Source organism: Crocuta crocuta, unplaced genomic scaffold, assembly GCF_008692635.1.
Source record: "Crocuta crocuta isolate KB4526 unplaced genomic scaffold, BGI_CrCroc_1.0 scaffold189, whole genome shotgun sequence".
NCBI classification, from domain to species: Eukaryota; Metazoa; Chordata; class Mammalia; order Carnivora; family Hyaenidae; genus Crocuta; species Crocuta crocuta.
In genome coordinates, this window is record NW_027551564.1 from 4,733,972 (window position 1) to 4,760,864 (window position 26,893).

The 26,893-nt window shown below is 41.8% G+C and overlaps 1 protein-coding gene and 1 long non-coding RNA gene across 2 annotated transcripts in view; one reads left to right on the forward strand and one right to left on the reverse strand.

Annotated features, from left to right (window-relative positions):
• Positions 1–3,686: 3,686 nt before the first annotated feature.
• On the reverse strand, positions 3,687–22,220 carry LOC144219971 (uncharacterized). Its single transcript, XR_013331563.1, has 3 exons — positions 22,137–22,220; positions 19,709–19,840; positions 3,687–3,973 (listed from the first exon to the last, which is right to left on the reverse strand). It is a non-coding gene; the product is annotated as an uncharacterized LOC144219971 (long non-coding RNA).
• A 4,349-nt stretch (positions 22,221–26,569) lies between these two features.
• KCTD12 (potassium channel tetramerization domain containing 12) overlaps positions 26,570–26,893 on the forward strand; it is a gene marked incomplete at its 5' end in the record, with an annotated part of 5,605 nt that continues 5,281 nt past the window's right edge. The window contains one exon of the mRNA XM_077750077.1: positions 26,570–26,888. Coding sequence (XP_077606203.1) covers positions 26,570–26,888 — 319 coding nt within the window. The remainder of the gene's footprint in view (positions 26,889–26,893) is intronic.

A 26,893-nucleotide genomic window follows, 5' to 3' on the forward strand; every position in this document is an offset into this window, starting at 1 on the left:
CACAGTGCTATTTCAGTTAAAGGCTACTTCTTCCTTCACAATTTCAGAGTTAAATCCTTAAGACTCTTCTGGAGGGAAGAACAGGCAACTGTGCAGCCTAATTCACTGTTCGAGTCTTTCCACAGAATCAAAAGCTATGGGGGCTCAGAGGAACTCCAGACGGAGGCACTGGCTCCTCTGTGCTCAGACCCCCAAATTTATGGGGATCCCTGTCACCTTCCCTTACACAGGTAAGGAGGTGGGAGTGGGTGCCGCAAACATGCTTAAACAATTTTTTTATAGCTCTATGCAGGGAATTGCAAAAAAACCAGATTCTCCCTCATTGTGTCTACTCCCAAATCTTTTGCTCTCACACGGAGACGGGTTGACATTACTCTAAAGCCAAGCACTCGATCACTTTATTCTTGCATTTCTCCTGCTTTTCCACACAGAGGTAGGTCACATGGTTAAATCAAGTTCAGGAAAGCCCACAAGAGCAGTTTAGGAGCATCCCACACTTTGGGGAAGTGTTGTCATGGGAACAGAGGAGGTCAGCCAGGTGGGATGTGGAGCCGTGCTCCTTAAACGTTAGGGAACATTAGACTCACCTAGAGAGTTGTTAAAATGCAGATTGTAGGCCCCATCTCCAGACTTTCAGTAGTGATGAGGTTGTGGAGTGATGGTGGGGCTCGGGGGGTTTGGAGCTGATGGACAAGAAAGAATTCTTGAAGACATTTTTGGTGCAAACAGGTGATTTTATTAAATCACAGGGGCAGGACCCGTGGACAGGAAGGGCTGCACTGGGGTTGTGGCTCATCATATACTATGAAGTTGGGGAAGGTAAAGTCAAAAGGGAGGCCTCCAGTGGGACTTTGATATGCCAAAGAGGTCTCCTAAGATACCTGAGGCCTTGCTGTTGTCAAGATGAGGTTCTTTTTTCCTCTAGCCAGGCATTAACAGTAGGGCAGTAGGGGTTCCTGGAGAAATGTTGTGCTCTGTATTTGCTTCAAGTATTCACCAATGGGCTGCAGGTTATGAGGAAATGTAATTTTAGCTGCCATTTCCTTCTCGCCTTTGTTCCCCACATCACTGTGGAGGGTGATGTGGGGACTCCAGGCAACTAGTCTACAGGTTACTGGAGATAAGGCGTTTTATAAGATTGCCTTTTCCTTGTAATTTACTGATATTTGTACACTGATGGAGACTCTATCAGTTTAACCATTTGTTTTCTGTCCTTTCCTTTGTCCTTGGGCAGCCAGGAGTGCCTGAGGAATATCACACACATCCCACCTGGGTGGGGGAGGGGGTGCTAGCTTGTATTTGGCCCTCAGCCTGCCCCATGCTCCCTCATTAAATAGGACTCTGACAGAGACTGCTAATTTGCATTTAGGACTGTAAGATTTAGCAAATTAAAAAAAAAGCAAGATGTCTAATTAAATTTGAATTTCAGATAAACAACATTTTTTAAAGGATAAGTATGCCCCCAAATTACATGGGACGTACTCACCCTAAATATTTTTTATTTTTATCATAAAATTCATTCATTGCCAAAATTCCAGTTGAACTGGGTATTTTTAATTCTATCTTGCAACATAATTTGCATTTCTTTTTAAAAGTTTTTTAATGTTTATTTATTTTTGAGAGAGAGAGAGAGCAAGCGGGGAAGGGACACAGAGAGAGGGAGACACAGAATCTGAAGCAGGCTCCAGGCTCTGAGTTGTCAGCGCAGAGCCCAACGAGGGGCTCGAACTCACAAGTCACAAGATAGTGACCTGAACAGAGAAGTCAGATGATTAACTAACTGAGACACCCAGGTGCCCCTCTTTTTTTATGTTTATTTTTGTGAGAAAGAGAGCATGTGTGCACAGGATCCCAACCAGGCTCTGTGCTTACAGCAGAGAGAATGAAGCAGAGCTCAATCCCATGAACCTTGAGATCATGAACTGAGCTGGAATCAAGAGTTCCACGTTCAACCGACCAAACCATCCTGGCGCCCCCATAATTGGCATTTCTAACAAGGCCCACTGGGGATAAGGATGTTCCTAGTCTGGATACCACAGTTGGAGCCACAGGTATAGACAGGGATGAAGGCGGAGCCCTAGGGAACACCAAGATTTAACGAGAGAAAAAAAAAATCTGAGCAGGAATGTAAGCAAGGCAACAGAATCAGGAGTGTATTCTCAAAACCCAAAGGAGAAAAAAGTTTTAAAGACACGGACTGATCAACAGGGTCACTCACATGTCAGAGTTTGGCGGACGCTGAGGGTTGAAAAAAAGAAATCACGTTTGGCAACAAGGAGTGCTGTGCCCGATTCGCGAGTCCCCTGAGACCCCCAAGGAGCCGGCACCGATGCAAGTACAAAAGGGTCTTTATTACAAGCTCGAGCAGGGGCTCACCTGCCTACCAGTGCAGCAGCAGAAGGTGAAGCCCCGAACAGTAGTGAGCAGGGTTTTTAAGGGGTAAGGGACGGGGGTGTTACAGTGCACATGTTGTACATATAGCATCATCACATAAGCACCAATTACAATTATACAGCACCCATGGTAACAGCTTTGACCATTCAGTATCTGTGAGGTGTTCATTACTTTTGGTGGGACCCAATCATGACTTTTGAAAATCCTTTGAAAATGACCAATTATGGGGTGAGTTCAAAGGGCCCACGTGGGGTTCGGGCAAGTGGTGAGAAATTGGCTAGTTTGTACAGAATAACTGTCTACAGTTCCCAGCCTTGACTCAGACCATAGGAATGTTTTTTTGATTAGCTGATCTGAGGGCGGTCCGAGGATGGCTTTAGCCTTGAGCAATCTGAGGAACTGGGCTACATGCAGCCCGAGGTTGCTCTTAATGGAGGACTTAATTTCAAAATGACGTTACTTAGGCTCTTCAGGAGGACTTCAGGGATCTTCGTGAAAGCATTTTCAGAGCAGGGATGGGGCAGAGGCCAGCATGGGTGGCAAACCGTGGGGGCATCATGGTGGAGATGACAGCTTGCCTATGATTATTTGGAGGGCCTTTTTGTGAGGCAAAATAAAGGGGAGTGCAGGGGCACTAGAAGGTGTTTTTGTTAAGGGAGAGGGCGACTGGGGTACCTGAGTGGCTTATTCGGTTCAGTGTCCCACTGTGGCTCAGGTGAAGATCTGATGGTTCCTGAGTTTGAGCCCCGCATTGGACTCTTTGCTGTCAGTGTGGAGCGCACTTTGGATCCTCTGTCTGCCTCTCTCTGCCTCTCTCTGCTCTTCTCCCTGCTCACATGCCCTCTCTCTCTTTCTTAAAAATAAATAAGCATTAAAAATTAATTTTTTGAAAAAGGGAGATGGTGACTATATTTTAAGGCCATAGAAAAAGTTAGTAGAAGGAACACCTGAGATTACAGATTCTAGAGAATAGCAAATAGGGCACAGGTCTGAGAGATCTCCAGCTGTGGAAGCAGAAAGAAGATGCAAGTAGGGGAAAAAAGCAGGGTGGGGGTAGTGGCTGGACTGGCTGCAGACTCAGCATCTCCGCCTGGGGCAAGGAGTCATGTCAATTTGACAATATGGCCCTTAAAGGAGAAAGAACATCTCCTTAGAGAAATCTCTGCTGATATCGATGGTTACCTTTGCAAAGCATCTGTGTGTGTGTGTGTGTGTGTGTGTGTGTGTGTGTGTGTGTGTGTGTGTAGGGGTGTTGAGCAGTATATTAAAAAATTCCTTTGTGCTTAAAAGAATTACTTTTGCAGTAATTTATTCATTGAACCCCCCTTTTGTATTCATGGGGCGATTTTCACAATTTGCCCAAATTGTTTTTTCTTCCTCGGGACTTGCTTTCTCTTAGGGAATAAGCCGTTTTAATTTGCATTTTGGAGCTTCAGGTTCTGACTTAGTTTGTACCTCATGCATTTCTTCCCAGGACCATACTTCACTGGCTGTGCTTTATCCGTGAGCGTCCCCACCAGCCGCACTGGATCGCCTCTGATGCCTTTCGTCTCGGCCTCCCCACTTACTTCAGTGTTAACTAAGTAGCAGAAAAAATAGGCATTATACATTTAATAACCTGACCCCACCATCAAGGCATTGTTTTACTCTATTGTGTTAAAACCATCTCAGGTTCAGTTTGCCTAAAAGGCCAGATTTTGTCACATTGCTGTCTTGGGAGCATCTGGCCCACAGTGCTGACTGTCCGGGAGCATCGGGGAGCTAGCCGATGTCTTCTGAGCCAGAGAGAACCATCTTGAGAAATCCCAGAAGGAATGGGGGGGAGGGGCTCTGAGGCAGAGCCACCAAACTTCTTCTCCTCTGTTTACTGGTTTGCTTTTTCTCTTCTGGGCTCAACATGGACTATATATCTCTTGGCCCAGAGAACGTGGAGGTGGGTCCGTGACAAAAAGAGCTAGAACCCAGAAAAGGGGAGGAGGTGCCCCTGGGAGACTTCTAGGCAACTTGTCTAACACCCTTCCCCATCCCCCATACCACGGTGGAAAATGTTAGGTTTACAGTGAACACATATATGTCTTATCCTCACTGTTGCAAATGTTAACTCCAGAATACACCCTCTTTATTCTTTTTCCATTTGCATTGACTTAACTGTTTATATTTAACACGTTGGAAATTGGAAGCTTAATTTTAAAATTGAATATATCATCATTTAATAACATTTATTCAGGGTATATTATTTCTATTATATTATTAATAAGTATTATGTAATGCATGACATTCATGAAGTATTATTTAGTAAATAATCCTGAGATTAACATTTATTAAAAGTTATTTAATAAATAACATTCAATTTCTATGAATATGAATTTAAAATCTAGAAATGACTTAATTTTAAAATGTACAATCCATGATCCATGTTTTCTTCACAATGAAGTAAACAAGTGTTGCACTTGAGAATGTCCGTACATTAACACTGTGCTTGTCATGGCCGGTGTCCTGGCTCTTTATTGTGAATGTGTGAGCAGAGGGTCATGCCTCCTGGGCCTACCACAGTCTAGTGAGCATGAGCAATTTCTGTTTCTGCCTCCTCCCCAGCTTAATTGATGAGGTATTTGGGGAAACCAAGTGTCAGAATTACATAAAATCATAACTACTACTACTACCTGCATCTCTCTGCCCTCTTCTGGAAATGTCCCACTGGTGCTCACTCTGTAATGGGTGAATTAGCACAGACCCAAAAGTAGAAAGGCACTACAAGTTGCCTGGACAGAAAGATCTGATGATAGAGTTGCCTGGACGGTAAGATCTGATGGTAATTTGATGTCCTTTGTTACAGAGGGAGGTTACATAATGAATGCATTGAATGAACATTTCATTATCAGATTTTTGAGACAGTGTGTTTTCAACTATCTGTTGAGAATGTTACAGGATATAGTCTCAGTGAGCATAATTCTGAGTAAAGAATTTCCAGGATGGGGTTTTTGTGTGCCCCCTACCCCTTGCTCTTGGTTAACCTAGCCTGCTTATTCTAAAGAAGGTGAGAATTCTTTGTTCATATGCCTCCACGGGATAGATGGAGCACTTGAACATTGATAAAATGTTGGGCCTTATGCCTCCAAACTAATGTTGAGCACAAGAAAAAGAAACCCTAACAATCTTTCTGTCCATTAAAGATAACTGAAAGATTATTTCTCACTTTTAAGAAATTCTTTTCAATTTCTGTTCCTAAGTCACCCAGTTTATTACTGAGTGAACAATGGCTTGATTTTGGCTCACACCTGGTAAAGCTCACCAGTGTGCGGGGAGATGGTTCATTCGTGGCCAGACTTTTCAGGCCAGAACTGTGGCCTGATGTTGATACCGGGTTGGGGCACCTGAGAGCAGAGAACAGCGTAAGTAAGGTTCTTTCTCTTTGCATCTCAGAAGTAGCACAGGAAGTACAGATCTCTCCATCTCAAAACAGTTCAACAAAGCAAGTTCTGTAGTTACTTATTATACTTAATTTTTTTTAGAAAGATAAATCAAGGTCACTGAGCTCCACAGGTATGTCAAAAGTAAAGAAATACTTTTGGGTGCAAACATATTTTGCAAAATTAAACAAATAAAGACATAGGTATGTTAAAAGTAAAAAATAGTACAGAAAAAGTAAAGAAAGGGCTCCATTGGTATGTCAAAAGTATGTCAAATAGTAAAGAAAAAGAAAAAATACCCAATTATATCCGTATAATTGTCATAGTAATGGATAAACTTATAGTAACTAATAAAGTTAAACAAAATTTTAAAAAAATATTTATTTTGAGAGAGAGAGACAGAAACAGAGTGGGGGTGGGGAGAACTTGAGTTGGGGAAGGGCAGAGAGAGAATCCCAAGCAGGCTCCATACTGTCAACGCAGAGCCTGATAAGGGGCTTGATTTCATGAACTGTGAGATCATGACCTGAGCCAAAAGCAAAAGTCAGACACTCAAATGACTGAGCCACCCATGAATCCCAAAGTTAAAATTTAATAAAACTAAAATGTCTGCAAAAATTAGGCACCTATTAAATTGACCATTGATGTGATGTCTCATTTTCTGAATTTGTTCTTTAGTTGAGAAATAACTAACAATTGAACAAGAAGAAAGGGGCACTTGGCTGGCTCAGTCGGTGGAGCACGTGACTCTTGGTCTCAAGGTCATGAGGTCGAGCTTCACGTTGGGCATAGAGCCTACTTTAAAAAAAGAAGAAAATATTTAAAAATTTTAAATCATCATCACAAAGTGAAATATTTCATGTATAAGTTAGAATTTGCAGTTACCAAAAAAAAAAAATACTCCTCACAGTTGCTCTCTCTTTGGTTGTTTTTAAAAAAAATTTTTTTTTAACATTTATTTATTTTGAGAGACAGACAGAGCATGAGTGGGGGGCAGGGGCAGAGAGGGAGGGAGACACAGAATCCAAAGCAGGCTCCAGGCTCTGAACTGTCAGCACTGAACCCAAAGTGAGCTGAACTCACAAGCCTCGAGATGAGATTCGGATGCTCAACTGACTGAGCCACTCAGGTGCCCCTCTCTTTTGTTGTTTTAAATTTAAACACAACATAACAACTCTAAGTGGTTACAAAGAATGAAAGGATTGAGGCAATTCAGATGAGGGAGCATGGCAGGACTGAAGACAAAGAGTAAGCTANGGACAAAGGAAAAGAGGAAAACAAGTGGCCAACTGAGAGATCAGCCATACAGGACTTGGGTCTCCATCAGTTTACAAATATCAGTAAACTGCAAGAAAAGGCAATCTTTTCTTGTCAATAGTCTAATCTCCAGTAAACTGTAGACTCAGTTTCCTGGAGCCCCAACATCACCCTCCATAGTGATGTGGGGAACAAAGGCAAGAAGGAAATGGCAGGTAAAATTACATTTCCTCATAACCTGCAGCCCATTGACAAATACAGGGTACAGCATTTCTCTAAGAACGCCATACCGTCCTGATGTTAATAACTTACTAGAGGAAAAACAATCTTAGCTTGATAACAGCAAGGTCTCAGGTATCTTAGGAATCCTCTTTGGCATATCAAAGTCGCCTCTGGCGGCCTCCTTTTTGACTTTAGCTCCCCAACTTCATAGTATATAATAAGCCACTCTTCACAACCCCAGTGCAGCTCTTCGTGCCCATGGGTCCTGTCCTCAGGCTTTAATAAAATCACCTGTTTGCACCAAAGACGTCTTCAAGAATTCTTTCTTGGTTGTTGGCTCTGGAGTCCCCACCATCACCCCAAAACCTCATCAATTCCATCTGTGTGTCTTTCCTGTACTGTCATAGTTTATTTGGAATCTAATGTTTCAGTGTAGGGATATGACTTCCAAATGGAACTGGAGGCACAAACTGTGCCTGGGGTCGGGGGGACGTGGAAGATTCTAGACCGTTATGAACATACTCTTGAAATAGGTGGTTTCTCCTGTGCTGGGAGGTGAATGGGGAGTTCTTTGAATTAACTCCCAAGTAGAATACCATGTTATTAGAGGATGAGTAATAAAACTGTGCTAATTTGAAACTTCCACATATATTATTAAAACTCCACCATAATCACACCAATTGTTTAGAAATTAGACCACCACAAATGTTTTTTGAGGAGGAGTATTCTATCACTGGATTGTTTAGAATTGCTGGTGAATGGACTTTAAATTTGTTTCATTGCTTCTTAATAACTCTTTTACAGATGATGTGTGTCCTTATTGCCAGAGTCTGAGGCTAAAGAGATTTCAGTGAACATGTAGGACTCCTGTAAAGCCAACTTACAGGCAGCTGAACCAGTTAGGAGGACTACAACTACAACAACTACTACTTTCTTGATCTATTTCTTTCCTCCTTTCTGTAGGGTGTTAGATGGATATGATGGGTAGAGCTCTACCACCTTCTTGGATCAGGAGGGGGACTTGAGGATGGAAGCTAGTAAAAGGATAGAGCAGAAAAACTGGGGACCCAGGTCCCTGATTGTATGGACAACACCAAGGTAACCCCCAATGAATCACACCCTTGTAAGAATCCCCTCTCGTTGGGTTTGGATGGAACCCATGACGTGCTTCTTCTAATCAATAGAATGTGGTAAAGGAGAGGAGATATCGCTCCGCGATTATGCTTCATTAAATAGCAAGGGTGAAGGACTTCTGTAGATGTAATTAAGGTCCCGAATCAGTTGACTTTGAGCTCATCAAAAGGGAGATTATTCCGGGTAGGTTTTCCCTAATCAGGCTTGCCTTTAAAAGAGGTCCTGTGCTTTCCCTGAATTCAGACACTCTCAAGCAGCAGAGACTCTTTTTCTCTGTTGCTGGCCTTGGAACAGTAATGCTCCAGGAATTTTACAGCCACAAAGAAATTAATGCTGAGGGAGCTTGGAAGTAGATTTTCCCCCTAGTCTCCCAATGAGAATATAGCCCAGCCCACACCTTGGTTTCAGCCTTGTGAGGCCAACCAGCTAAGCCATAGCCAGATACTTTGCTCGCAGAAACTGAGAGATAATAAAAATGTGTTGTTTTAAACTGTTAAGTTTGTGCTAACCTGTTATGTAGCATAGAACACAAATACGTTGATGTCTGTGTTGTTATTGCTGTAAAACCCTGGGAGTGACTCCCTCTAGACTTCTTTTACATAAGCGAGAATTATATTTCTCACTTCTTTAAACCATTATAATTTTAGATTTTCATCTATAGGCAGCTGACCCTTGACTGATTCATGGAATAATGAGGAAGGATTTATAGAAGATGAATCATTTGTGGCTGATCTTAAAAGTGGCTGATCTCACAATTTCAGAAGGTGGAAACTGGGGTATCTGGAGGTAGAAAGTAATTTTCATGGGACAGAGTGAATAAGGGTCAATAGTAGGTGTTTTGAAGAAATAAAGAATTATTCAGTTTCACTAGACTGAGTGAGATGAGACTGGAAAGGTAGGTTAGGCAAATCATAAAGCCAAATGAACTTGGAGATGATTTTTCAAGCAATGGAGATTTTCTGACCAGCACGGCAGCATGCACAGAGCTAAGCCTTATTTTAGAAATGCAGTATGAGTCACTTCTCTTTAGGTTGCAGAAGCATATCTCAAAGTAGATTTTGTCTCAAAGAGATTTATGGGAAGAGAAACTGGTGAAGAGAAACAGGAACTTAAATCAGGAGCCCCGGACCTCAGCAACCTGAACAGGAGACTCCTGCCGTAAGGGCTATTTGTCCTCTCTGTTATTTGACTTCATTCTCTGTTGCAATAAGCTTCTTGTGCTGGGGCACGGCCCCTACAGCCGGCCACCTTAGGGGAGAGAAGGGACTTTCCTTCCAGCTCTGCTTTACGATATCTCTGCTGGAAGCCGCACTTAGTTCGGACAATCTTGGAACAATCCCAAAGGCCAAGGGGAGGGATATGATGATTGGCCTCTGCGTGTGTGTGTGTGTGTGTGTGTGTGTGTGTGAGAGAGAGAGAGAGAGCGAGAGAGAGAGAGAGAAAGAGAGAGAGAGAGAGAGAGAGAGATTCCTGCTATTAGAAAAAGTAGCCTTTGGGTCCTGGGCGGTGCGGTGGGTTAAGTGTCTGATAGTTTGTGAGTTCAAGCCCTGTGTCAGGCTCTGTGCTGACAGCTCAGAGCTGAAGCCTGCTTCAGATTCTGTGTCTCCTCTTTCTGCCCCTCCCCTGTTCACACTCTGTCTCTCTGTCTCTGTTTCTCTCTCTTCTCTCTCTCAAAAATTAATAAAAATATTTTTAAAAATTAAAAAAAAAGAAAAAAAGTAGCCGGGGGAATCAAAATAAAATGGTTATATAAATGCAATTTGAATTTCATGATTCTGTCTTTTCCTATCAGAGACTCAAGGACAAATGACATACTCATGATTACACTGATGGAATAAAATTTCAGTTGAATTTACATTTGATTTAGGAATCAATGCTTATACAAATGATTATTCATAATTTTACCAATGATTTCTCCCTATCTCTGTCAATGTCAACCAAATGATAAGCTATATAATTAAAATTAGTTTCCATTATAAAACTTTTTAAATGCTCAATTATTAATTTATTGTATATGCAAAGGGTGTAAAATACTGTTGTGCTTATCCGTCACTGAAGAAAAGAGAATTTCAGAGTAGCTATTTAAATGTACTTTCAAATAATCATTAGTTCTTCAAATAATCTCAATGAAATACTTCCTTCCTGTTTAAGCAGGTAGTACTCTTTTGCTCAGATGTACTAGTGGACATAGATGGATAATTATTAAATAAAATCTCAGGTCACACAAGAAAAACACTATTTTAACCTGCACCTTTTACCATTCTTACTTTAGGTGCCTGTGAAATGTTTGGGAAGTTGAGGGTCTTTTTCTAAATTCTTGGAAATGTTGATCATCTCTGCATTTTATCTGGAGATACTCAAGCATGTAAAGTTGACTCAAATCTATAATTGACATGATAAACACCCATCTGAGGAATCGAAGATGCCAGCATTTAAAATACCTGAAATGTAAAATGGATTTTTAGGGGCACCTGGGTGGCTCATTCTGTTGAGCATCTGGCTCTTCCTTTCAGCTCAGGTCATGATTTCCCTGTTTCTGAAAGCCTGCTTGGGATTCTTTCTCTTTTTCTCTCTGTACCCCTCCTCCACTTGCGCTCTCTCTGTCTCTGTCTCTCTCTCTCAAAATAAATGAATAAACTGGAAAAAAAAAAAGGCATTTTTAAAAATGTGGCTGAACTTTCTGGAACACTTGGTCAGCTCCTTGGTGAGTGCAGCTGATACTTTTTACCACTAGGTGCTGCTCTTCCTCCACCACATGCATTTCTATCTTCAGGCTCAAAAAACAAGCTGGTCCCAAAACTAACTTAGTTCATCTCCTACTATTTAAATACAAGCTAAACCTCCACCTTGCATGTTTACTCATCACTGTAACAATACAATATTTTGAAAGTGGTTGGCTAAGCATTCAACATTTTATAGAAAGTGAAACTTCTACCTGCTTTCTGTGGTATCATCCCACACCACCTTTTAGAAGACTAGACTATCAGTATGTTGCTATTAATTTATATTAATGGAAAGAAACTACAGGTTTATCATTTCATTTAAAAGACAGTTGACATGCCTGTGATTTCTCCTCGAAAATGTGACCTATTACTCGAGAGACCATAAAAAACACAAAATTTTAAGTTATTGGTTATTTAATACAAATCACCCAAAGGCATTATTATTATAAATATGCTACGTATCCATGAAGGAGGAAAATGTATGGAATCTGTTTATGGTCTCATGCTAAATGTCTTGAGAGAGATGGGAAGCAGCTGATAGGGACCCCTGTTTGTGTAGCTTTCCCGGAAGGATTTTTCCTACCCAGTGTTTGTGATAAACACATAGTAAACATTTTTGAAGATAAAGAGGACATAAAGCACCCTCATATTTATGTCTACTGGACCTTTTTGAGAAACAATTTTACCAAGGCATCTAATTTAAAATTTAGCAATTCTAAATATTAAAATTTAAAAATGTTCTCTCCTCAATGGATAAAAAATATGAGGCAGGAGACAATTAAAAGCTAAATAAATTATAATTTTATTTTTTATTTATTTTTAAAAATTCTTATTAATGTTTTATTTATTTCTGAGAGAGAGAGGCAGCATGAGCAGGGGAGGGTCAGAGAGAGAGGGAGATACAGAATCCGAAACAGGCTCCAGGCTCTGAGCTAGCTGTCAGCACAGAGCCCGACGCGGGGCTTGAACCCACAAACTGTGAGATCGTGACCTGAGCTGAAGTCAGCCGCTTAACTGACTGAGCCACCCAGGTGCCCCAATAAATTATAATTTTAAAAAACAAAATAAGCCAATTGGACAAATTAGACACTTGGAATATATTTATTCACTTCTTCCCTCAGATTCACCCATCCAGTTCAGTTGTTCATTCGCTGACTCATCCATTCGCTGAACAAACTTTTATTGAGCAAGCTTAGGTATTTCATGTATTGGAAATGAAATGGGATGACCTCTATGTTGTGAAGGCTTAAAGTTTAGGGTGAAGTGGGGCTGGTAAGGAAGAGGAGGAGAGTCAGATGTAAACAGAATCAGCATAGTGATGGCTCATGGGATCATCTTTCATTTGAGCATGATGGCAGATATGAATAGAAGGACCTTTTGGTGACTTTAACATGCCTTGAGACTAAGCGGACAAAATGTCCCCTGTCTGGATAGATGTGTTCTTGAACCTGTTGGTGGCTTGCTGTCCATTGCCTGGTGGTCCTCTGGGTAGATTCTTGTTCGGCCACTGTGGTGGATGTGGCTGCCTGATTGGGTTTTGGCCCAAGAGACTGATGTGAAAATGTTGGGTGGGACATCTGGGACAGGTGAGTTGCCAGGTGCTGTCTGCCTTCCTCTGGGTCACCAGCACATGTCACCATCAGAGGTGGTGATGTCACTCCTCATTGTAACTGGGTCATTGGAAATATAATCAACACTGGTTTCTGTTTTACTCCTATCTCTGAAGTCTAGCTTCCCTGTTAAGGAACTATTTGGTTATAGGAACAAGAGCCTGCTTTTTGTTCTAACTTTGGAGATAGGATATTAGTGTTTAGCGAGACAGAAATAGACAGAAATAACAGGTTGAGCAAATCCAGCAGTTCAACCCCTTTCACACAAGCGAGAATGTAAGTCACTCCCAAAGGTTACGTTTGAAGGTCAAAAGAATTTAAGTGAAAGGAATATTGATTAATCCAGGGGAAGCTGAAAAGGCTCTGTTCCTATGGTTGACTCGAAGCTGTAGGATCCAGACGTGTAGTGTTAATAAAGGAGGCTAGAGACACACTGAGAGACAGTAAAGGCGGGAGGTGGGGAATGATCTTTCCATTATTCTCTCTTGGTTGGAAACCTCACTATATGCTTTATTGGCTCCCTGAACTCCTCCTTTGAGGAGAAAAGAATATTGAAGCATAATCCCGTGTCTTTAAGTGCTATTTTGAGAAGGCTCCACTCATGTCCTCGTTTCCCTCCTCAAACGGCTTAAATTTGTTTCATCATTTCATCACTCTCGTGCCTACACCTTCAACTCCCTCCCTGGGTAAATCCAACTCTGAGCTTCACCTGAGTAGCTGAAAATAGGTGGGGGACAAACCAACCAACCAACCAACCAACCAACCAACCAACAAACCAACCAACATATGCCTTTTGATGTTCTTGTAGGGGTTGCACTGTTATTGCCTTATCCTGCTGACAGAACAAAAAGAGAGAGTTCCCTCACTACTTCTCTGGACTGAACATCCAGAGAACATTTAAATACCTAATGCATGTATTTAGCTTTCCTAAAGTCCTCTGACCAAGCACTCAGAATAACATCTGGTCGGTTGCAGCTGCTAACTAAGGAAAAAAAAAATTATTCTTAAATAAAAAAAAAAAAGGGCTTCTTTGAAACTTATAACATCAAATAAGTGATTATACCAATGTTTTAAAGATATTAAGTTTCAGCAGTTTGGAAATACATACATTATTCTGTGTATGCTATTGTTTTAATTTCTTAGTAAGGGCTTTCTAGGTAGTAGGGAGGAAAAGTTTAATGGAATCCAAGTTACTTTCTTAATCAGTTGAATTCATTCCTTAATTCAGTCACTATTTCTTGCCTGAACCCTATGAATGTGGTAAACATAGGGTTGTTTATTTATTGTAAAATTCATTTATTGTTTGCATTCTTCGCTGAGGCTAGGAACATTGCCTGCCTTCTACACAGCTGTGTCCCCATTACCCACCACAGTGGCTTGCACGTGATAGGCACACAATGACTGGCCAGAGATATTTGCACTGCCCCAAACAACACAAATACTTGAGGCAGTTTGGGATGGGTTGATATAACATCTAGCGTGAGGTCTAGAAGAGTTAGAAGGGTGATGGAGAGTCTGCCATGGAAACAGACTGGAGAGTTCAAATACATATGAAATTCATGAAATAACTCTCCCACTGTTCTTGTATTAAAGCACCTTGTCCTGTGTTAAGCTGGGTAGTGTAAGTCTAAGCTTCCAGATTGTGATTATGTCATACACTGGGGAATTCCTGAGGTAAATGAAAGCTTTCTATCTTTAGTATCTCTATACTTCTCTGGGTGAGATATTTGCAAACAGTGGTAAGTGCAGGGCAATAGATCCTTATGGGGCATGGCTCAAGGGTAAATAATTGAAGATCTGATGAAAGTTTGCTTCAATTTTTTTTTAAGTCAATAGACTCCATTTCTTAGAGCAGCTTTAGGTTTACAGAAAAACTGAATAGAAAGTACAGGAAGTTCCCATATATAGTAAAACTTAGACGGCAAGTAATTTGTTCTGCGAATGTTCTGCAAGACGAGCAAACATTTCTAATAAATTTTAACTTGATAAACGAGCAAAGTCTTGCAATATGAGTGGTATGTGACACCGGACATCACATGATCACTGAGCCAATGGTTCTTCTCTCTCTCTCTCCCTCTCTCTCTCTCTCTCTCTCACACACACACACACACACACACACACACACACACACACTGCTGGATTATGGGTGACGGTCTCCCACTCAGATGCTCTGTCTCCGGCTGCGTTGGGCAGAAATCAGTGCTCTTCAACATTGGAAGATGCCCACAACTGGCACTAGTGTATTTTTTGTCACTTCAAAGCACCTGTGGACAGTCCTTTGCTTTTCCATAAAAGAGTAAGCTTAGGAACACTTTGCTTCATTCTAGATCAAGTTGCCTGCACATATAGAGTTAGACTCAATTATTGCCAGTTACACTAGAGTATATGACAAGAGTTTATTAATACTGTACTGTAGCCAACATCTGTGTAGGCATATAGAATGGCGTCCATGCAGAAGAAGATTCCAATGAGCCAACAGATACCAGTGATTCCATTAGTGATAGTGAAAGTTATCCTGCAAAATAATCCTCCTTTCTCCTCTCCCTCACACCAGCCACAAAACTTTTCAAAGGTAAGTTTAGGTTAACTTGTTTATTTTCCTTTATATTTTGTATTTTCTTCATTATTTTGTATTTTATTACAATATTGTAATCCTTTTTATATGAATATTTTTGGATGGTGGAACCAATAATCTGAGTTTCCATTACTTCTTCTGGGGAAATTCGCTTTGCTTTACAAGTGCTTTGGATTACAAGCATGTTTCTGGAATGAGTTATGCTCGCAAACCAAGGTTTCACTGTACTCCCTACCTGCAGTTTCTTCTGTGTCTCCAATTAGTGTAGTGCATTTGTTAACTGATGAAGCGATCCGGATACATTATTTTAAACTGAAGTCCATATTTTACATTAGGATTTATTCTGCATTATACAGTTCTATAGAGTTTGCCAAATGCATAATGACTGCCTCAATTTTTATCCAGCAGAAGGGCTCAATAATATAAGATTTTCGTAGAATGAACAGGTGAAAAACAAATATAATTAGACAATCAACTTATGGAATAAAATGATTTAAATTATGTGAATTGGTGCTGTATTATTTAATAGATTTTTACTTCCTCTGTAATGAGTAAAAAGTAGATTTATTAGTAAATGTTCACTTGTTATACTTGTGTGGTTGGATTTATTTAAATAAATGAACAAAACTGATTATATAAAACACTTTGGAAATATTCGATAATAATGAGAGTATTGCCCTCACATTTAGTCAATGGTTTAACACCAAGAAGAAAATTATGCCATTTTTTCCCCCAAATCTGGTAATCACTGGATATTTGGACATTTAAGGCATCATTGGTCTACTGTTTGCCATGTATCCTGGAACACAGGGAATGTATAAGACATATTCGCTATTGATTATGATTGTTAAGTTCTCTAATATCAGAGGTGTGACATCAGGTTTCGATCCCTGAAAATGGGAGAGATTAGAAAAAAACCTGTTTGTTTTTGCATAAGAAGTCAATGAGGCAAATTGTTCTCTGAAATTATAGAATCTTAGAAATATAAAGGAAGTGGATCATCTCATGCAGCTTCTTAACACAGATTATAAATATCTTTCATGTTACTTGTCTTCGGTGGGCCTGCAACTTAGATCTATAGCAGGGACGGGCCCACGGCTCTTAAAATGGCTTCGGTTGTTCCAAAGGTGTTCACAGGCTAAGTCCACACTTTTCCTTTTTAGCTTCTACCTGTAGGCCCTCACTTTGCTGTTTGGTGTTGGAAAGAATACAGCTGCCATGGTGCCTCAAACAGTACTCCCTTCTAGGCTATTCTATTACATTCCAGGCTAAACTAAAAAAAAAAACTCTTGACATTGTATTTTTGAATTCCTCAAAATCTTGCTCATACATCTTGACCTAACCTTTGCCAATCAAAATAACTCTTTTTTCTTTCTTTATTGTTGTTATTATTATTTGTGATAACACTTAACATAAGACCTATTCTCTTAGCAAAATTTGAGTACACAGTACGGGATTGGTAGCTATGGGCACTATGCTGTCCTGTAGATCTCTAGGACTTACTCATCTTGTATAATGAACTATTGTGCCTTTGACTAATGCCTCTCTGTTTCTCCCTACTCCCAGCCTCTAGCAACCATGATTCTGCTCCTTGTTTCTATGAGTCTGACTGTCTTAGATTCCTTATGTAAGTGACATCATGTAGTATTTTGTGTCTAGCTTACTTCACTTAGCATGCCTCACCCATGTCCCACATGACATGATTTCCTTCTTTTCTTACAGCTGAATAACATTCCATTTTATTATATACCACACTTTATTTGTCCATTGATGGCTATGTAGACAATAACAACAAAATAGACAAGTAGGACTCCATCAAACTAAAAAGCTTCTGCACGGAAAAGGAAACAATCGCAAAATGAAAAGGCAACCTATGGAATGGGTGAAAATATTTGTAAATCATATATCTCATAAAGGATTAATATCCAAAACACCATGAGCAACTTGTATACCCTAATAGCAAAAACAAACAAACAAACAAACAAAAAACAACCTGACTAAAAAATGGGCAAACGAATTGAATGGACATTTCTCCAAAATGTCTGGATGTCTATCCAGACGGCCAACAGGTATATGAAAAAGTGCTCAACACCAGGGAAATGCAAATCAGGACCACAATACAAATAACTCAAGATTGTGATGTTTATAATAAGACATAAATACCAGCTTTACTATCAGTTATTGTGTTTCTATGATTGTCGCTCAGCTTTTCTCTGTAAAGTGAGGGATTTGACTTGAATTGTTTGTGAGGTCCTTTCCAACATTTAAAAGCTGTTGTATTTGGCACGTGTGTTACAGACATTCCATCTTATTGGTTTCTTGAACTTGGAATTGATGGAGGGCAGAGCCCCAGATAAGTTTTCGCATGAACTTCTGCTAAGCTGCATCTTAAGCAACTTTACATTTATGCTCACTACATTCTCTCTTGCTTGTTTCTTTTTGTTACTGAAGCCTATGTGGATGATTTTGAATGTTAATTCCGTATCTGTTGGATTAGTTAGCCCAGCAAGATATGTGTCCTCCATAAATTTTGTTAACATGATTCTCACATTTTCATTTAATTTCCTGATAAAAGCTGGGTAGAAAAGAACTAAAACAACCTGGTCCTGCCCCCTTTCTCTTCAGTTTGACATTGTTCCATTCGTCAACAATCTTGAAAAGACCTGTATTATCAACAACGTGCCCATCTAATTGATATTATAATCCAGCATCACTTTTCCTAAAGTGTCCAAAAAGATATTATGATTGAGCTGTCCAACACTTTATAAAAATATAATACACTGTGATACAGTATTACTATATTGCATGACATTAGCAAAGCAGCCCAAGCAGGAAAAGGGTTTTGTTAGAGGTGACGTACTTGAGGTGAGCTCCTATTGTTTCCAGAGGTCAGTTCTCTCCCTCACTAAAAAGTCCATAAACAACCTATTTAATAATCCATTCTGGAAGTTTTTGGAGGAGGAGTGTCTTTATTTTCTGGGAACTATTTTCTCTCTCTCCTTGGAAAGCAGAACAGCATTAGTTTGTCTCTCATTCGTGGGCAGAAAAGCTCAGTTCTTTAACACTTTGTTCATAGACAGCCCAGAGACTGAAGATCTAGCAAGGTACATAGGTGGGTGTGAAATGTGATTTTTGGAGGACACTGGGTATTGTCAGTTTAGTTATGAAATTCTTTCTTCCTCTAGGATCTTCTCATGCCTCCTTAATAGAGTCATGAATAAATTATACATAATAGATTAATTAATAATAGAGAACATCTTCATTAATAAATGCAGTGTGTCCACACAGCTAGTTTCCCTGGGTCTATGGTACTGTAAATACAGTAGAGGGCCTCCACGTCACGAAGCTGAGAGTGAGACTACCTGCTCCTCTATTCACAAACAGCTTGGACTGTCTGAAGAGCATTTGATCATAAGAATGAATGACGAAGTGGGGCTAAACTTGTAATTGCAGATGCTCTTACACTAGCATGAATGGATGAATGAATATCAGTTCTTTATAGTTTGTGAAGCTATGGCTTCTTGTTGATGGACAGCCATATTTCCCCCAAAGAAGCTCAGTTTCACCTCTCATAGGACACTGTTTGGAAACTATGATGGTTAATTTTTTGTCAACTTGGCTAGCCTGTGGTGCCCAACTGTTTAGTCACACACAGGTCCATATGTTGCTTTGATGGTTATTTTGAAGATATGATTAACACTTACAACTATTTGGTTTTATGTAAAGGAAGTTACCTTCCATAATGTGGATGGGCCTAGTCCAATCAAGGGAAAGCCAAAAGAACAAAAAACAGGTTTCCCAGAAAAGAAGGAATTCCATCTCAAGACTGTAACAGAAACCTCTCTTGGGTTTCCAGCTTGCCGGACCTACAGATTTAGACTCAAGATGGAGACTTCAAATCTTTTCTGCATTTCCAGTCAACTGGCTTACCCTACAGATTTCAGACTTACCAGCCCCCACAATCACATGAACTAATTCATTAAAATCAGTCAATCTCTGTCTTTATCTATCAATGGATACACATTTTGGTGTAGATACACATACATACAGATACCCATACTATTGGTTCTTTTCCTTTGGAGAACCCTGACTGACACAGAAGGTAACCTCTCTCCCTGTCATGATCCTATGTGACATATGGAACTCTTGATGGCCCCACTGGTGGCCATTCACTCTGATATTATGCAGATTCTCATGGCCATAGACCTATAGAGCCATCATGACTTCTGGCAAGATCAGGCACATAGCAGGCGCTTCATAAATATTTAAAGGGATGTTGAATACAATGTAAAGAGGAGATAACCTTCTCATATTGTTGATTCCTCTTCCAGTAATATCTGCTACAAAGATGTAAAACTTCTGTTTCCTTTGCAGTGTACTTACGAGTTCTTCCTCTTGTGGATCCCCTGTAGCATGGGAGCTACATGGGAAACATCACAGTTGTCATTTGGGTTGGTGCTCTTGAGGCTCTGTCCTCTTTAGGCTCGTTTCTTCATCATTTCCTGACTTGGGCTCCTGGGTTGGGCACAGAGAGGAAGTCACTTTCTTCAGATTTTAAGGACACCTAGATTTTCTTTAGATTCCCTTTATGCCCCCTTACCTCTACACCACCAGCTAGACTTTCCCTCCCAGATGTTGCCAATGGCTGAACTTATAATTCTGAGTCAAACTAAGCTGCTTTATTAATTGTCACTTGAGTGCAAGGTCTAGGATTACAAATAAGCTCTAAAACTAAGACTTCCAAATGGTCTAGATTTTGACCAAATCTTTTAACCAGAGAGCAAATTTGTGTTGGAAATGACTGACTTCTGGGAAGAAGAGGGAATAGCAGATGAAATGCATTTGCCTTGCCCATTTTAGATACTACGGACACTACTAGAGATGTCATCCAAGAGAAAAAGTAATAAAATTCTCAAGGTAAGTGTATTTGGCAGGGAACTACTGGGTTTATAGAAGCCCAGTGGAGACAGGAAGGGGAAGGTGGTGGTAGAAACTTATGTTTATGATGTGCTCATTAGATGGCAGATACTGTGAAATGAAATGCTTAATATCATTCACTTAATCTCTCAAGGGTCTGATGAGGTGGGTGTTTTTACTCCATTTTAAGATAAGGAACTGAAATTCAGAATATTTTAAGTAACTTTGCCTCAAACTTTAGATTTCATTTTATTTTTGAAACATTTTTATTTATTTCTAGGAGAGAGAGAGAGAGAGACAGCGTGAGCAGGGGAGGGTCAGAGAGAGAGGGAGTCACAGACTCTGAAACAGGCTCCAGGCTCTGAGCTGGCAGTCAGCAGAGAGCCTGACGCGGGGCTCGAACCCACGAACTGTGAGATCATGACCTAAGCAAAAGTCGGACGCTTAACCGACTAAGCCACCCAGGCGCCCCACAAACCTTAGATTTTAAATAACAAAGCCAGGAGAAGAATACAGGTTCATCCAACCCTAAAGTGTATGATTTTTCTCATCTATACTTTAGGAAAAAACCACTTATTTTCTAAAACTAAATCATATTAGGTGATATAAATTTAAAGTTTAGCAGAGTTCGAAGCCATTTCCCTACTGTGAAATATCATGCATATTTCTGCGGTAACTGGAAAGCAAATTAGGGAAAGGTCCCTCCCTCCACTTAATTATATCAAACAAATGATCTTACAATTACATAAGAGGCCGCCCATTACAGTCTAGCCAGTGGCTTGGCTTCTTGTCCAAACCTCACAGTGAAATATGCAGACTTTCTGGAACCACATATTAAAATCTCTGCGGTTGAATCAGCCTTTCTTTCTTCATAACCTAAACTCAGTACTATTCAGCATATTAGAGAGCTGCAGGGATGAGATCCTTAAAGCCCAATGTCAAAAGGTGAATACCTGATAATCATCACCTAAGTTTCACACTCATGAAAACTGGCTCTGGCCTCATTTATTCTCGGACATCTGGGCCTGTCCTGCAGTGAGGTCCCTCGTTCTATAGCCTTGTAAAGAGATCGATCCCACATTTGGCGTAATTATAAAGTAATGCAGTGATGTTCCTGCGTAAGCTGGCTCTGAAGGAAATTCCTAAACAGATATGCCAACAATGGTGAGTGATTCTGACATTTCTCAAATAAGCACACAGTCTCCAAGGTGATTATTTTGAATGACAACCCTCGTGTGGGGCCTTAAATTGAGCAGATTTGACAGGGCTGCTGAAGAGCTGGAAGACCACTGAGTGTCAGGACACAGGAGGCCTCTGTTTGCAGCCCTGCACTGCATCCAGTTACCTGACAGGCATGTTTGCACTGCGCTGTTACCAGAGGGGCAGTGGAAATCGCCTGCCCTTTCTGAGCGCCTTTCTGCATTTGTGACACTGTTGAATGACACCTCCCGACACCGTTGTGAAAATTAAGTGAAGCTGACAACATGAAAGCCCTCAAATCCATGAGGCACTAGAATAGAATGTGTTAACTCATTCATAGTTAACCTCTAGGCAAAGTACCACAGTCTGAAACCAAGGCAGTGATGTTAATAATTAGCCTTGGTGAGAAATTCCAGAATCACTCGTGTGTGTGAGGTCCGGCTATTTTTGTGCTCAGCTTGATATGTAAAGCCACAAGGAGAATACATTTGTTCAATTTCACAAGTCCCAGAAGACCAGTAGATGCTGCTTGCCTTTGGAAACTAGAGTCTGGATCTCAGCAGTTGCCAGGGAGTCACTTTATCCTTGTCTAGAGTTAATGAGATCAGAATAAAACTAAGTAAACCTACTAAGAACCTGGTGCTTTGCAAACCCTTATGGTATTTTAGAGGGCCAGAAATAAAATCATATTTACCACGTGTAGGACTGGCTTGGGCGAAGAGGAGTCCATTCCGTCTGTGGGCTCAAATATGTCCTTGGAGATTCCTCCTGGAGGCGAGATTGTGCTATCGATAGAAGACAGAAGCCAGAGCCAAGGACTTAACTCCTTCCTAATCCTACTTCTTTGACAGCAGCTACTTTGAGTTTTCAGTCACCAACCCTGTGGCTCACAAGCACAGGATGGTAGAGTGCCGTTTTCTCCCCAAGCAGGGATAAACAGCTGCATCACACTGGTCAGGTTACTCAACCTCTCTTGTCTTGGGTCCTCCATCAGTAAAGTGGGGGAAATTAATAGAACCTGTTTCCTTCATACATCTAAAGCATTTGTAGAAGTGAGAGGCTGGAAAACGCAGCATTTCAAAGCATCAACTCTAAAGAGAGATTGCTGGGTTCAAACCCAGCTCTACCGCTAATTTGCCCACCTGGTCTTCTAACAGTTGGGTAGCAGTAGAACTAACCTCATAGATTAAAGGTGCTAATGCAGGGAGCGATCTAGCAGGGACAGCACCTAGCAAGTGCTCCATGGATGCCTGCTATTATATTATTACTTGTTCCCTGGAAAAGTCTCAGACACTGTATCTAAGGATATGGAAATAAAACATTAAAATTTCCAACATTACTAACTTTTATTTCTGTGTTTGGTTCTACTAAGTATAAAAGTCATATCATTGTGATGTTGGGATTTTCTTCATTTTCTTGGCCCAATATTTTGGCCATGTCCCTCATTTAGCATTTTCTGTCTCTCTTTTTAGGATTAGATATTGGGATCTATTTTACCTATTCTTTATTAAGACCATTTTATTCCCTGATTTACTTCAAGTTTGGTATCCAATTCTTTTCTTCATCTGAAAGTGACAAGTCAATGAATTTTAAAGCCCGTGTACAGAAGGGAGTCACACGCTGGGAGGATGATAAATGAGCCAAACATTTGTTTGGGACAATATTTGATTCTGTCTCTTCTCCCCTTTCCTCCTAGCATTCATTTCAATGTTTTTGCCATTCATTTATTCCTCCAGTATTTACTGCGTAGGCTTGCCAGGCACTATGACAGGCGGTGGAAAATCACAATTCTGACACTTGAATGGTGTTTTACAGCTTACAGATCGTTTATGTTAAATTCATAGGTTAAATTCATTCAATCCTCCTAGGCACTCATTTCATTTCACCCAGTTCTTCCTTCCCTTTTAACTTTATATTATTCTTTTAAACTTTCTCATTTCTTGCTCAAATCTTTAGTGTGCAGAATATTTACCAAGTGCATGGGGTGGGGTGGGAAGTTGACTAGAAGAGAAGGTAGTGGAGGGGGGAGGAGATACAAATCAGATGAGAATGTAGGTCAGAGGTGTTTCCAATGCCCGGCACTTTAGGATAAAAGGAGAGCACTGTCTCTTATTGGAAAAGTACAGAGTCGCTTGCAAAGGAACAATGATCAATTTATCCATCACTAGAAACTGGATTGAGACTAGACAGGGCTGGCAATTTCCAGACTCCTCCCTTACCTCATGCATATTTAACATACGGAAGAAGCCAGAGTTATGGCCCTCCCTTCCCCCATAAAATCAGGCCCTAAGTCCCAACACTGAAGTTCCCCCAATTACACTTCCTCTTGAATTTTGTGACACCAGTCAGTAGACGAGAAAGAGAACATACCAAATTGACCAGAAAATTATTCTTTCAGTCTCAGGTCCCGTTTCATTCATTATGATGACCCTCATGCACAACCTAGACTTCTATAAGAAAATACCAATGGCTTCCTGCGGTGGACTAGCTTGTAGTGGGTGAACAGGTTGTGACAGCTGGTAGAGAATGGTTCTCTTTCCTGTTATTCAGCTCAAATGTCACCAGCACGGAGAGGCCCTCCCAGTCAGTTTATATAAAGTAGTATCCCCGTGCTCCGCCCTCTGTCTCATTTCACAATTCTATTTACTTCATGGCATTTATCTCTACCTAAACCGGACTTACGTATCTATATATTTATTATCTGTCTTCCTCACAAGACTGAGCTCCAAGAAGGCAGACATTATTTTCTAACACACTGCCTGGAACACAGTAGCAGGCACTTTATATTGGTGGAATAAGCGAGTGAGCAATAGAGACTTATGGAATGCCTGTTACATGTGAGGACTGTTCTAAGCACGGGGGATGTGGTAATGAATCAAGCAGACAAACTCCATGAACTCTTGGAGATTACATTCTAATGCAGGGAAACAGAAAACAAAGCGGAGAAGGGGAAGCAGCTTGGGTGAGGCTGTGCTATATTAAATAAAGTGATCAAGGGAAGGTCTTGCGGCAGAGTCCCGAAGAAGAAGGCGAGGAAGATAAGGCAGGGAAAGGTAAGTGTTTTAGAAAGGGGATAGGAAGTGCAAAGGTTTTGAGACAACAGTNACCACTGGGAGGCTTTGAGCAGAGTGGCATGATTTGATTTAGGTTATAATAGGATCCCTCTCTTTGTTGTGGTGATGAAAGATTGTAGGGGGCAAAGGTGAATGTAGTTAGAAGACGGATGCAATAATCCAGTAAGGGATAATGGGTGGCTTGGTCCAGTGTGGGGGCAGGGAGGTGGTGAAGCGCGTTAATTGTCAGGAAATATTTTGAAGGCAGAACTGAAAGGATTTGCTGGTACCATGAACAAAGTAATGATATAAAACGATATATAGAAAGAAGGCTTTTCTTTGATTTATAGAAAAGAGACTGGTTTTGTCAGGCTTGTGACACGGATATACCAAATAGTAGCATCACCACCTAGAAATTCAGCATTGCCAAACTGGGAACTTTTGTGTCATTTACTATTTCTCCCAAAGAACAAACGAACAGAGTGGTCAAATATATACAGTATCAGAATCTGTACTTGCAATTAAGTGAGCTGGTTTCGGGCCACTCTGACATGAATGACATAATTGTTCAGCCAACATAAACATTTCAAAATAATAATGACATTTATCCCTGAGGAGACTGTGAAGCTCATTGGGCAGTTACAGGGAAGGGTAAACATCAAGAACATAGATCTCTGCTAATTTGTCCTGCATGAGGGTCTGTTCTTCAGACTGATCGGATAACTGCTCAGACTTCTGCCCCTCTGCCTAGTGGGCTCCATGGAAAGCACTTTGGGTCGTTGTACTTCACTTTGCATTCATCGAGGTCTGGCCCTGGCAACAGCAGTGCAAAACGAATGTTCATTGGCATGGTGGTTTCTTTCTCATTTCTCTTCACTTTTGAAAGAGAGAGAGCATGAGCACTGGAGGTGCAAGAGGGGGGACAGAGGATCCAAAGCGGTCCCTGGCTGACAGCAGAGAGCCCGATGTGGGGCTCGAACTCACACACCTGAGATCACGACCTGAATCTAAGTTGGAGGCTCAACTGACTGGGCCACACAGGCGTCCCGCGTGGTGATTTCTTAACACTCTTCACCTCCCTCTCTTTGTTTTATTTACCCAAGCCAGGATCAGATAATCACTCACAAATGTGAAATTTCAGCATGTACTGGGCTTCGTGAGGCGGGCACGTGGCGGGTCAATCCGGAGAGCTCTTCGGCCCGGGAAGCCCGCGGAGGCTTGCGGGTGGTAACGGCGAAGTTTTGCGGGCTGCACTGCGCCAGATGAATGCAACGTGGAGGGAGGAGCTACCGCACCACGTGGGATCTAGAAGCGCCTTCAAAAGTACAAGGGCCCTGACAGAAGACGGAACCTGGGGAGAACCGCCTGGACGACCGAGGTGCGCGGGAGACCACGGGCACCTGCGCTTCTGGGAGCGTAAACACACAGGGTCTGGAAGGTGGTTTTTATTCATTATTGGTTTATGGCGCGGTTCAACGGACGTTGAAAGGGAGGCGGGGCGGTTGCTTCGGCCTCCCTGTGTCCCCTGCAGCCTGGCCTCGAAGGCGCTGTGCCGGGAGGCCGCGTCCCCCACGCTGCTGGGAAGGCGCCAGAAGTCACTCCTTCAGTGCCCGCAAGTTCTCTGTCGCCACCGCAGCACATTCCCTCCTACTTTGAGTCCTCTCAACCAGTGAGTTTGCCTCTTCACCCATAAAAGAAACAATCAGTGACAGTTCTACGGCCGGATACTGAGGTTAGTTTTTTTTTTTTTTTTTCCTCTCGGCCTTTTTCGAGGCTACTTGTTAACGGCAACAAGTCCGGAGGCGGCCCCCTGGACCTCAGGTGTTTTTGTGTGTCTTAAAACGTTCAGCAGCACGACGACCGGCCAGGGCAGCGCCACAGCTCCAGTGTTTAAAGCGGCCAGTTCTGGCGGCGGCCGCGCACTTCGGCCCGGGCGGGGGCGAGCCGGAAAGTTTACGTTCTCCTCCCGGACGGGGTTAGGAGGGGAGAGGGCGCCGTGACTGCCCTTCCAAAGGAGGCTCGTCTTCCGAAGCGGCCCGTCCCAGGCTCTGTCCGCCTTGGAGGGGAAGACAGTTGGGCGGGCGCGGGCAGCGTTCGAGCGCGGGCNCCCGACATCGTGGAGCTGAACGTGGGGGGCCAGGTGTATGTGACCCGGCGCTGCACCGTGGTGTCGGTGCCCGACTCGCTGCTCTGGCGCATGTTCACGCAGCAGCAGCCGCAGGAGCTGGCCCGGGACAGCAAAGGCCGCTTCTTTCTGGACCGAGACGGTTTCCTCTTCCGCTACATCCTGGATTACCTGCGGGACTTGCAGCTAGTGCTGCCCGACTACTTCCCCGAGCGCAGCCGGCTGCAGCGCGAGGCGGAGTACTTCGAGCTGCCCGAGCTCGTGCGCCGCCTC